The sequence below is a fragment of the Trypanosoma equiperdum genome (assembly GCF_001457755.1).
Source record: "Trypanosoma equiperdum strain OVI genome assembly, contig: ctg_1073, whole genome shotgun sequence".
In the NCBI taxonomy this organism is placed as follows: domain Eukaryota; phylum Euglenozoa; class Kinetoplastea; order Trypanosomatida; family Trypanosomatidae; genus Trypanosoma; species Trypanosoma equiperdum.
The window spans coordinates 64,730-76,804 of NW_027123031.1; the positions used below are offsets into that span (position 1 = coordinate 64,730).

General features: G+C 44.4%; 2 pseudogenes across 2 annotated transcripts; both read right to left on the reverse strand.

The window, feature by feature from the left end:
• Nucleotides 1-2,838: 2,838 nt before the first annotated feature.
• TEOVI_000529700:pseudogene lies at nucleotides 2,839-6,615 on the reverse strand (annotated as a pseudogene). Its single transcript has one exon. A coding segment is annotated over exon 1 (3,777 nt).
• A 793-nt stretch (nucleotides 6,616-7,408) lies between these two features.
• TEOVI_000529800:pseudogene lies at nucleotides 7,409-9,640 on the reverse strand (annotated as a pseudogene). The gene has a single exon. A coding segment is annotated over exon 1 (2,232 nt).
• Between the last annotated feature and the right edge of the window lie 2,435 nt (nucleotides 9,641-12,075).

Consider the following 12,075-nt stretch of genomic DNA (forward strand, 5'->3'; position numbering starts at 1 on the left):
GGTTCCTAATTTCTCTCTCTCTAAAAAAAAAGATGCCTATTTTTTGCTAATGAATTTGACCTTGGTGCTGCTCTTTTTTTTTTTTCTAAAAATAATCCCTTCTTAGACAAATGATTCTTTGTTATTACAAGGGATACGCAAATTATTATTATTATTATTAATGTTATTGTTATTTTCAATGTTTGAGTGAGTGTAAAAAAAGACAGGAAAAGATAACAACAACAACAACAAAAAAAAAGGACAGAAGAAGTTGAAACACTGCGATAATACACTTGTATCGATGGGTTTGATCATACACAAACGCATAAATATATTTACATTTTGTTGAGTTCATTTTATCTTCTTTTCATTTTTTTTAATTTGTTTTTTTTATTATTTCACTTTCTGAACGCTCAAAGCTACATCTTCTTCCTTCAATATTGTTGTTGTCGTCACTGTCTTGACAACTGTTTTGTTTTTTGTGTTTCGTCTACTATTTTTATTATTGTTATTGTCGTCTCTTATAACTTGATATCACTCACTTGATGATATTCCGCCACGGCTGCGGAAATTTTAAAAAAAAACAACAACGAACAAACGCAAATACATAAATTAATATAAGCGCATACAAAAAGGATGGGAATAATATAAATAAATAAATAAATATATATATATATATTCCTCAACTGCACTTTTTCACACAATGGGGAAATATGTTAGAAATAAATATACAAATATATACATTTGTCTGCACGTAATCAAAAGGGAAAATGAAACAGCGGATCACTCTAATAATAATAACAATAACAACGACGCCAAGGAAGAAAAGAAACCAAACAAATGAAGAGGAGGAGAAAAAAAACACAAAAGAAAAAAAAAGAAGAAAAGACACGCCTTTTCCTTTCACTACTTCCGCTTCATTAACTCGCTACGGTTTTGCAGCGGTGGCCTAAAATAATAATATAATAATATAATAATAAACAGCAGTATAAATGGAGAAAAAAAAAAGGTGGAAGGATTTACATCACGTCACACCTTTTTTCTTCTCTTTTTTTTCTTTCGTGTTTTTAGAGGAAGCGAAGTAAATTAAATCCAAAAGAAATGAGGTACGCGTGTAGGGAACTGCAAGAGTTTTTTTTTTTCCTTCTTTTTCCTTTTCTTTTCTTCTGAAAACTAAATTTACTTATCTATCTGTATATATATATATATTTTGATGTGCATCACAGATTGTGAAAAGGCTTGCAATAAACCATAAAATTAAAAACAACAACAACAACAACAACAATGACGGAATCCCATTTAAAAAAAAAATTGAAGAGACATCAAACATTTTATTAAAGGGCACACAAATGCAAACACCAACACCAACAGCAGTCATTACGGCAACGGCGATGAAGTGACAGTTTCGGGTATTTTATTTTATTTTTTTCATTTCACTCAAAAAGAACGGAGGAAAGGAAAACAAAAGCAAGAAAAAAACAAAGAAAAAAAAAGAGAAAGCTAAAGAGCGAAAGGAACACAACAGCAAAACGGCGAGCCACACGTTATTATAGAAAACATGAATATAACAATAGTGTCAGTATCAATAACATCGTTTTACACATAAATATACAAATAAGTAGATAAGAAAATGTAAAAACATGTAAAAAATAACAAAAGAAAAAAAAAGAGAGAGAAAAACAAAAGACATTTTCAAATAGTATGAAGAGAAGATGCAAAACAATGTTCACATTGACCACTATTTATGATTGAAGCTCACAACATAATAATAATAATTTATTTTTTCTGTTTTTTTTGTTTTCCTCCCTCCCTTTTTTCCCACTATATTTCATAAAATCACTTTGGCATTCAAAAGCCGCTTGGGTTGGCCTCCGCTTTTAGTTAAACTTCATTGCGGTTCGTGCCATTGCCGTTTTCATAATTTTCTTTTTTATTTTTTTTTGTTTGCTGCCGCAACTTGGTTCATTTTGTGAAACAGTTTTGCGCATTTGGTTCACCCCTTCCCAATTATATATAAATAAATATATTTCTTGCACTTCCGTTTCTTTTCTTCTAAAATTCCTCTTGCCTTTTTTCCCCTGTTATTTCCCTCCCGATCACAGCAATACGGCTTGCCCACATTCCCCTGGTTTAAATGGTTGAAAAATATTTCAAACATATATATATATATATAAATATAAATATATTCCTTGCACTTAGGTACCGTTTCGAAAATATTTCGTGTCTCTTCTCCACCCCTTCCGTCCCTACTGCGGTAAATAAAATGTGTCATTTCAGTTATTATTATTATTATTATTTTGTGCACTACAAATCAAACCAAATCATTTTGTATCGTCAACAGTTTTTTTCTACAAAAGTACAAAGAAAAAAAGAAAAAGAACGAAAAGCAAAGAAAACTATTAACAATTAGGTTTGTTTTTTTTTTTTTTACCTCCCTCTTTCTCTAGAACAATTCTTGTTTTCTAATTACGCATCTATTCGATCATATGTTAATTTCTTCCTTCTCATTTTTTAAATAACTTTATTCGTGCTTCGTTCCTTCACATATTTCAAGCACACAATCAACCAAGCAGGTATACCTTTCTCCCTTTATTCTTTATTTATTTATCCCCTACAGGAAAACACACACATACACACACATGCGCATGTCACGTCAGAAAGGAGAGATAGAGACAACACCAAATTCGAAAAAAAAGAAAGAAAGAAAATAGTAACAGTTTTATTCCCTACGCTATACTTTATGACTTCTTGTATGCATATATATATATATATATATATTAATATTCATATCAATCCGCTTCACTTCAGTTCGTTCCACCTCCACCTCCACCATTCATCCATTCATTTATTCATTTACTCTTAAGCAATATTTACACCCCGCCCGTACATGAGCTTCCCCAGACTGCCATTGCCCAACCGCTGAAAAGAGCAACCATCGTGCCCCGCATATTCATTTTTCTTTCCTTTACTGCAGCGGCTGTTGTCACTAATGTTATTACTATTATTATTATTGTTATTCTTAATGCAACTGCGAGCACCGACACTGCTCCTTTTGCTGCTGCTAGCTATGCTACAATAACCGCTATTGGGATTGTTGCTACCGCTGTTGTTATTCCCACCACTCGATTTGGTGCTGGCATTACTGTTACTAAAGTACGACAAACTTCCGGGCTTACTGCTAGCGATACGCTCCAAACTCCACGCACGTCTGCGTGTTTTAATATTTGTTTCAGTGCAAGGCAGCGTTGGGTTGGTTTGCGTATACGAAAAGGGACGTGCATTCACCAACGGCACACTCCGTAGCGCGTTGGGCGCTTTGAGATAAAAGGCCCGCGATATACGAGCGTCCCGACACATGTTCTCCTTTGATCCCTGACCGAAGAGACTAATACCTGGACCCGACTTGCGTTTCCTTTCCGAACTTCCGCGCGACTTGGCCAGCAATGACGTTGTTGACAGCGATCGGCCTCCCGATGGTTTGCCATTAGTTGCTGATGCCGTTTGCCGTATTTGGCATGTAACGTTAGTGCCCGATGCAGCGCGTACTGCAGTGTTATTTTCACTTTCTTTCGGACATGAGCGTTCCGGTGGGTCAACAACAGGGGCATTCACAGGCCGGGGGAGAATTTTTGGACCCATGGAGTCTGCACAAACAACCATAGTGTCGCAACGTATTGCCCTCTCACTACCCTGCGTTCGGCAGAAATTCAGCACAGGGGCCGCAGCTTTTTTCTCACTCCTCCCCTGTTTCCCTAACTCAACCTCCTTGAGATGTGTTTGCCACGTCACGGAGACCTCATTTGATGGCTCCGGTGAGGGACTTCCTTCACCACATGTCAGATACGAGCACCGCGTGCTGAAGGACCGCAATAATCCACGAATTTGATGCTTTCCCTGTTGTTCTAAAGGGGGTACCGCTCCAGCCACTGCTGTGAAGAACTCCGTGGACACCTGTGGCGAGCGAGCGGATGGAGAACGACTGCTTAACGCATCTTCATCAACATCCAACTCGCTTTTCCCCCCTGCCATTTGTCCTGATGGAAGAACATCACAGTTGATGGCGGATTTCCCCTGTGCCGAATTAGCAGACTGTGTGGACACCGTAGTTAGCGTAGAAAGTGATACGGTAAAACGGAAGGACGAAGCGTTACGAATGCTAGTACGACTTCTCTGCCGTTTCTCCGCGTATGTTCCATAACCTGTTTCGCCGATATCAGTACGGGACTTTCCACTTCTTTTTGAGGTGACTTCCCGCGGCCCCTTCATTGCAGACGAGACGCCCACCTGCAAGTCACGGACGTGCATGGAGTCAGTAGAGTTACCCCAATCCTCATTAACAGATGTCCCGCTATTCATTTCAACTAAATGCCCACCGGAGAATGTTGCCGGCACCCATGACTTGTTCTTCCTACGGAAACTGCTCCCCCTTTTCCCCATAGGGTAATGTGCAGTTTTTGCACTCTCCTCGTCACCATATGGGGTGTTCACCCGCCGAATCTCCTCTCCTTCACAGCGACCGGCTACGCTTGCCGCATCTGTTGCCATCGCTATTGGTTCCTTGTCCGTTGTAGTTTGCCACCAGCCTAAACCATTTTTTGCACCACGCGTTGGGTTGCACAAGGCGGCCCACATTTCCCTTTCCCGTCCCTCCTCATCCGGTGACATAGTTCTGCGTCGTCTATTGTTCTTTTTCCTTCTACAACCTTCTCCATATTCTTTCTTCACAGGGTATATTGGTTCATTTTCATGAACATCATTCTGTTTGGCGGTTGAACTACGTCCCAAGCGACAGGGTGGTGTTTTTGGTAATTTTCGCAACGCTTTTTTGTGAGTCAGTCGTCGTTTCTTTTGCATACTGGCGGCAGCGACTTTGGACGGCGTTGTGTGCGTAAAATCCCCCTTTCCTTCCGTTTGTTTCTCTCCTTGCGGTTGCTGCTTCTTACTAGAGGCTTTCCCTAACTGTGGGCCACCGCGGGGCTTGCGTGTCACACGAGCAGCATTTCTCTTTTTGCATTTCGTCGTGTGGGACACGTTGTGTCTGGCCACCACTTTTCGCCGACGACTACCAACAGCCCAACTTAGCTTTGTGGGGGAGTGCGACGTGACGGCCTTTTCCAACCGCCTCCTGCTCACTTCTAACATAGATAATGGTAAGGGCCTTACCTTGGGGACACTGTCTCCTTCCGCTCTGGGTGCTATTTCAACAACGTCGTCGCTGAAACTAACACAAATGAGGTCCGATCGCTCGAAACGAGATGCCACGGTAGTCTGCGGTTCCACCTGTGCGATGGGCGTACCTTCTGTTTCAGTCACTACGCGACTCATAGCGGATGCCATCGTGGTAATAACGGGTGCTACCGTCGTTTTTGGCGTTGCTGTTGGTGTAGTTGCCGTTGTGTCCGACACCGTTTTCACCGCACCCGACTTGCCCTTTTTTGTGTGAGTAGGCCGCCGGCCAAGATTAACTTTAGAGCAAAGTGGCTGCAGCGATGGCACACCTTCGGGCATGGGGGTATGCCCGCGCTTAGGCTTTTCTTCCATCCACAACTTAAGCTTACCGGAGGCTGTACGTGCCTTTACTGCCACGTCGCCTTGACCGTTGCCGAGTGTATCACGACTTCGCTGTTGCAATGCCGCTCCGGCGAGACCCTTTTTCGATTCCTGGCGTGACAGTGGTGCTGCCGTCGATGTGTGTTTTTTCGTTGCTGCTACACGGAGTGAAGTTGGTACTCTTCTGCTGTTGCACCGTGAAAACGGTGAGGTATGCGCTAAATTTGGTGTCGAGTGGTATTTTTGAAACCTCCGCGTTGGCGCCTCCGTCCGGCAAGCTCCAGGGTTTGTTCCGCTGGACGAAACCCTGCGTATGCCCTGTGTAAGTGAACGCTTAAAGATGGACTTCGGCGCAGGCCCACACTGTTGTTCCTTCACTTTCATGGGGGACATGCGTGAGGCCTCGGAATGAGACAACGCACCGCGACTCACGTGCGAACCAGTGGTTACACTACGAACAAATCGCTGAAGTTCAGCTACATCGATTTTCCTACGGTTTGGTGGGGAGCACGTGCGTGATTCCTTCGTGATAATACTGCTTCCCTTATTATTTTCCTTGTTGAACCTATTAACACTGTTCGTCCGCGACATATTACCCTTTTCACATATGTTCCGTCTTGTGTGACCCTTTTGTTCACTGGGCGTCGACCCATCCTCCACAGCACCGCTTGCCCCAGTCTCAACCACACTCTTTTTGCCTTTTTTCATGACCTTATCTGATGTGCCAGCATGTGATGAAACCGAACTCTGTTGCGACTGTTTCGCGTTCCGCTGAGTCTGCACAAATATTTTTGTGTTTGAAGGGTCGTAATGGATTCCCTCACGCAACGACGCCACTTCTGATGCATCTGCACGATCACTTCCCAAGTCAAACAGATGGTCAAAGCGCCCACCATCAACTAAACTAGCAGCGGGAACATCAACAATAGTAAGAGGTATCGGATGCGTTGGTAGCCGCTTCGGAGAACGCTTACTATATTCACTGGCATCAGCGGTAAGTTCAGAGACACCACTCGCATCAGGGTCATTCAGGCCACCCTGCCATTCACATTCAGCTACCATCCTTTTGAGGTAAGCAAGCGACATACAAGGAAACTTTACCCGTGAGTTTGTAGTGATCCACTGCACTGTTGGTGCCCTATTTTTGACTCTTCTTTGTTTTGTAGTCCCCTCTATCGTGGACACACCTTGCTTTCCACTCAACAACTACGGTGTATCTACCGCAGTGGCGGCGCAGCACACATCAACCAAAGAATCAGAGAGAAGAGAATGTGTGACAGTAGTGAATGTGGAATGAAGGGAAGTTTGACAACAACAACATTGAAATATTACACATGTAAAACAGTTTGCGAGTAGCCCTGTTGTGGAAAGAAAAGAGGGTACACCGCCCCACACAACACGATATGTCAGCACGCAGTGCAACGGGGAGGGGAATCCGAATAGCACTACAACGGAAGCACATCACGTGCAATGACAAATATCATCCTTGATGAAACAGGTGACGGTAACATCTCCTCACTTTTCCATAGGAGTACTGTCTCGTTTACTCATCTCCCACTTGCTCACTTCGATATTAAGATGTGTGAGAAAACCAACCCAACCCAAGGGCAGCATTTCAGTCTCCTTCACAATGACTGTCCATCCCACATCACGCCGCTTTTCCATCCCGAAGTCCGGAAGATCGCCGTTACTTCGTAGTGCTTATTGTGTCAACTCCTCACCACCGCAACAGATAATGTGTAAAACGATGCCAAGGAAGAACCAACAGAGGTGTAGCGAAGTAAATTGACACACCCAAGCACAAACATATAGCAATTAGGATCAGCTGACGGTATGGCAAACCAAGGGACCATGGCTGCCACCAACACACGTCAACTCGTTACCAACCGTGACGACTCTTAGCGGACTCGAGCACCACGACAGGCGTACGCACTGTGTGGATCTTCGGCGGTATCGGCATGTGGTCGCAGACAATCTCCTTGCAGTCAGTGAGTGTGCATGGGACACCGATTATATCATCCAAGCGTATTGAGCCACACCGTTCCAGCAGTAACTTCCCAATGGCCTTTTGGGACGCCAGCTTCTTGAGGCCCTCCGCTGCAATAGGGATGGCGCAGAGTCTCAGAACGCAAGACCGGATGGCACTTTTGTCGGCACTGATTTTTTCGAGTAACTCGCAGTCACTCAAACTCAACTCCTCGAGAGTCTTTATGGCAAATACAGGATCAACGTGTGTCAAGTGCTTGGCGTTTCTCACACATAGCGACCGCAGTGCTTCACACCGCGAGAGGTCTTCAATTTCCTTATTCCCCACGAAGGGACCCTCGAGTATCAACTTGCTGAGCTCCGGCAGCGAGGCGATGGCAGCAAATTCGGAGACGCTGCGCAGCCCACAAATATACAATTCCCTCAGTTTCTTCGGCGATGCCAACTTCGATACGTTCAGCTCCCCACCACAGTACCAGAGTCGAAGGCACGTGAGATTCGTGGCCGACTCACAAATGGTTTCCAATGTGGTGGTGGAAGCAGACCCGCTACACAACCCGAGGGTCTCCAATGGAGATCTCCGCCCGGGGAACACCACCTCGGGTGAGTCATCCAAAAACAGCCTGCGTAGATTCCGCAGGGATGCGATGTCCTTAGAAGTCTTTTTACTGAGTGTCGAGCAGAATCGCAGGTCGACTTCGCTCAGGGATGTGCTGTACAGCTTTCCCACACATTCATCAGTCACCGCAGTAGCCCGCAATAGGAGCTTCTCCAGCGGTGGCGCACAGTCCACAGGGCCAACAATTCTTGCACGACTGCATAGGCTGAGGTCCAACACCTTCAGCGACCTCAGGTTGGTCAATGGGCTTATGTCAACAATTTCCTTGTTCCCGCTGAGGATCACCTCCTCGAGCGTAGTGAATGCTGATAGTGCCTTCACATCGGCATCCGTTACGCCGCTATTCGTCAGGCGCAACACACGAAGTAACGGCAGCTCGGTTCCCCACTCGAACGTAGAACGAACACCCACATTGTCAAGACATAACTCCACCAATTTCTTGCAGTTTTTCAGTGAGATCTTGCTATGCACCGCCGAGCAATCCCCAAGCCGCAGCACCTTTAACGACACACAATCATGAAAATACTCGACAAGTCCATTGCCAACGATAAGGGAGGTTCCGGTAATAACCAATCGTCTGAGAATTGGCCACGTCAGTGTGTCAGTGAAGGCATTCATGTTGGGACAGTTCTCAATGGTGATGCTATCGAGAAACAGGGCATTCCCTAAGAATTTGGCATCCTGTAACATCGAGATATTCTTCATTACAATCTCACGCAGTTTCTCAAGGGACTCCACACCTTTCTCCCATTCGTTATCCAGCCGTGTACCATGCAGGATAAGCGTTTGGAGGCAGGGGAATTTACCGATACACGACATGTTGGCTACAGCACCCGGCCCGATTTCCAACAGGTATAACCCTTGATTGCTGAGTAACTCGAGGTCCAGGCGTCCACAACACCGTCGGAGGCGCAATTCTCCCACATCGCCCTTTAGTGATGAGAGTTCTTTCAGATTAAACCCCGGGTCGTCGACAACAATCACGTCTGCGGGGTCATCACATTCAAGTGGTGCGTTCTTATCGCAGTTTATAACTGCCTTCCACGTGACTGGTCGTCTCCGATATTCATCATACTCTTCCCGCAGCTTTTCGTGTTCCGCTGCCACCATATGGACATGATTGCGCAGTTCTGCGACCTCCTCCCGCAGCTTCTCCACATCTTCATTGGTTACCATTTGTTCCCCACCTTCAGAGCGGCTTCGCTTCGCCATCGCGCCTCCCCCTTTGCCTTTTGTATTTTTGGTGAGGGAAAGAGTGTGGATTGTGTAAAAAGGTGGAAAGGGCGATTTGAGTGACGTAAGAAAGGAAGGCTTGGGGAAGAAGTGGAGCTGCACACCCAGCGACTTTGGACAATACAAACGGGTGTAACACTGTGCTGACAAGGCATGATTATGTGTCTCATTTCTCAAGTCTACAAGGTGGTTGCTGGTGATGGCATGGTGTCTATGCGACTGGTCGATTCGTATTCGTTGAGCCATACGCTGACCCATAGATATATAGTTCATTTTCGGTACTTTACCCCGTGGACCAGTGCAGGAGGTTACGCACGCGGCGGATAGTGAGATGATTCGTTCTTAGTCAATAATATGTGAAGGAGAGGGGCAAGATAGGATGGGCTGACAGAAGACAGTTTGGGGTGCGTCACTCAGCAGGTTGGGGATACCTTACTTCACCCTTTACGGTGTCAGTGTTGATGGCTGAACGCCGTTCTGCCTGCCTCTTCTCCTTTTTCTTTTCTCATATCTTTTAGCTTCTGGGGTCTAAGCTGCCATGCACTTCCGACTTCTGAACCGCCCATCCACCCATTTTCCCCGCCCCATCCCTTTAACTCGTTTTATACGTCGGCAAGACATGCTAATGATGAGCACGGCTTATTTCGTTACTCATTTTTGTGCGCTCACTTGTGCGCCACCTCCTGGCGGGTGACCACGCATGAGTGAATTGTACGTTTCCTTTCAGTTCCAGTGGAGGTAATATCTTAATGAAAGGGAAGGAGGAGACCGAGAGGGTAAGAGAACGTAAAACATTGGTGAGGTTTGTTCAGGACGTAAGGAATTGGTAAGGCAAACAGAGAAAAGAAATAGAGATGACGCTGACATCATTAGGAGTAGCTTAGAAGCTCACGTGCCACCTAATGAGCTTTCCATTTCCCTTCTAAACAGTTTATCTTTTACGAAGCGGGGCGTGATCTACGAGGAAGGCATTGGCATACGATGTTCCTTTCCTCTTTTCCCCTCCTTTCAAATGCATAAATAATGCCAACGAGCAAAAAGGATTGACTGGGGGGAGGGGGGAGGGATGGAAGGGGGAACAACAAAAGACCGCTATGGATTAGCCAATAGCGGTGCCCTGAAGGCAATGTTGGGAATTGATGTCATTTCCTTTCATTTGTGTATAATTCCCATACATTACTGTCAATATGTTGGTTTTACCATCGACTGTTCTCTTTCCTTAACGGGCACAATCTATTCCATTTTCACTCCTTTTCATAACCACTCCCTGCCGCTTCCTTTCACATTATTCTTTTCGATGACCCCTCTTCGGCTTTTCCCTCGTTAAAGCGTTAAATGCCTCCCCCCTCCCCCTTAGCATTGCCCCATTCCTTCCTCTCTTTCTCTTTCTTTTCCGCATTGCTTCGTGTTTGACTCCTCAACGTTGACAATAATGATAATGGCCAACAGCAGCATCAACAGGAGGAGTTGAGCAGTTGCGTAAATTCATTTCCCCTTCCCTCCGGCCACCATTCACCCTCCTTTTTTTCCCTTTGCTTTTGTTCCCCAGCACAAGTGGGACAAAACTCCCTCCCCATTACCATCACCCACACGCATATTCTCCTCTCAATAATATGGAAATTAACATACAAATGTATAAATATAAAATATATGGGTGTAAATATATACGGGGTCATGAAAGGGAACAGGTTTGCAAAGACAAAAAACAAAAACAAACAAACAAACACACACACACACAAACACAGCAAAAAGGAGAAAATAGACTAGGTAAAAGGAAACAACTTTTTTATGTTTGGTTTCATTTTAAAAGGAAAGTGAGTAAAAGAGGAAAGCACCGAGATTGCGTAAAACCGCACCCCGCCACGTGAGTGATACATAAAAAAAAAGTTATGAAGGATCTCATATTACCTTCAACGTCAGTGTGGGTAAATAGTAATAATATTAACAATAACAATAAGAGTGATCAAAACAACATTGACAGTAGAAAAAAAGGTATCACAGTCGTGGTAGCATAAAATAAGTAAAAGGTAAATAATAACAAAAATAGCAACAGCAAAATTCTTAAAAAAAACTGGATGGGCACAGTGCGCGCATTGGCCACCGGAGGGAGAAGAAGAAAAGGGACTGGGTATTAAACTGAAGGGGTGCACACATACGCATAAACGAGGAGACACGCACATGGAAACTCCAAAAAGGAGGAAAGGATAAAACAACAACAACAACAACAACAACAAAATTTTACCCATGAGCAAGTGTGAGAGCTTTCCTGTCTGTTTTATGTTGCAGCAGCAGTAGCATTAGCATTAGCAGCAACTGCACGTCCATACGTATAATCAAGCATATATACATATTTATTCATTCGGTCATATAAATATAAATATATAAATATATATATATATATTATGTACGTACGTAAACATGCCTGGAGCGCAGGAACGAAACTCATTAAGTCAGAGGGGGGGGGGAAGCAGAAAATATCAAATAAAAAAAGCAACAGTCACATAACAAACCAAACACAAAATAAAGGCTCACAGACTTCCACCCCCTGCTATACCGTCTCGGCTACTGCTACTCGTTCCTTTCCAGCCATCCAACCAGTTGAACCGCAAACCAAAAACAAACAAACAGAAACAAAAAGAGAAAGATGTGTGTGTAAGCTATTTCCCCTTTCCCTGCAACACCTCTAATCCATATGCACCAACACACAC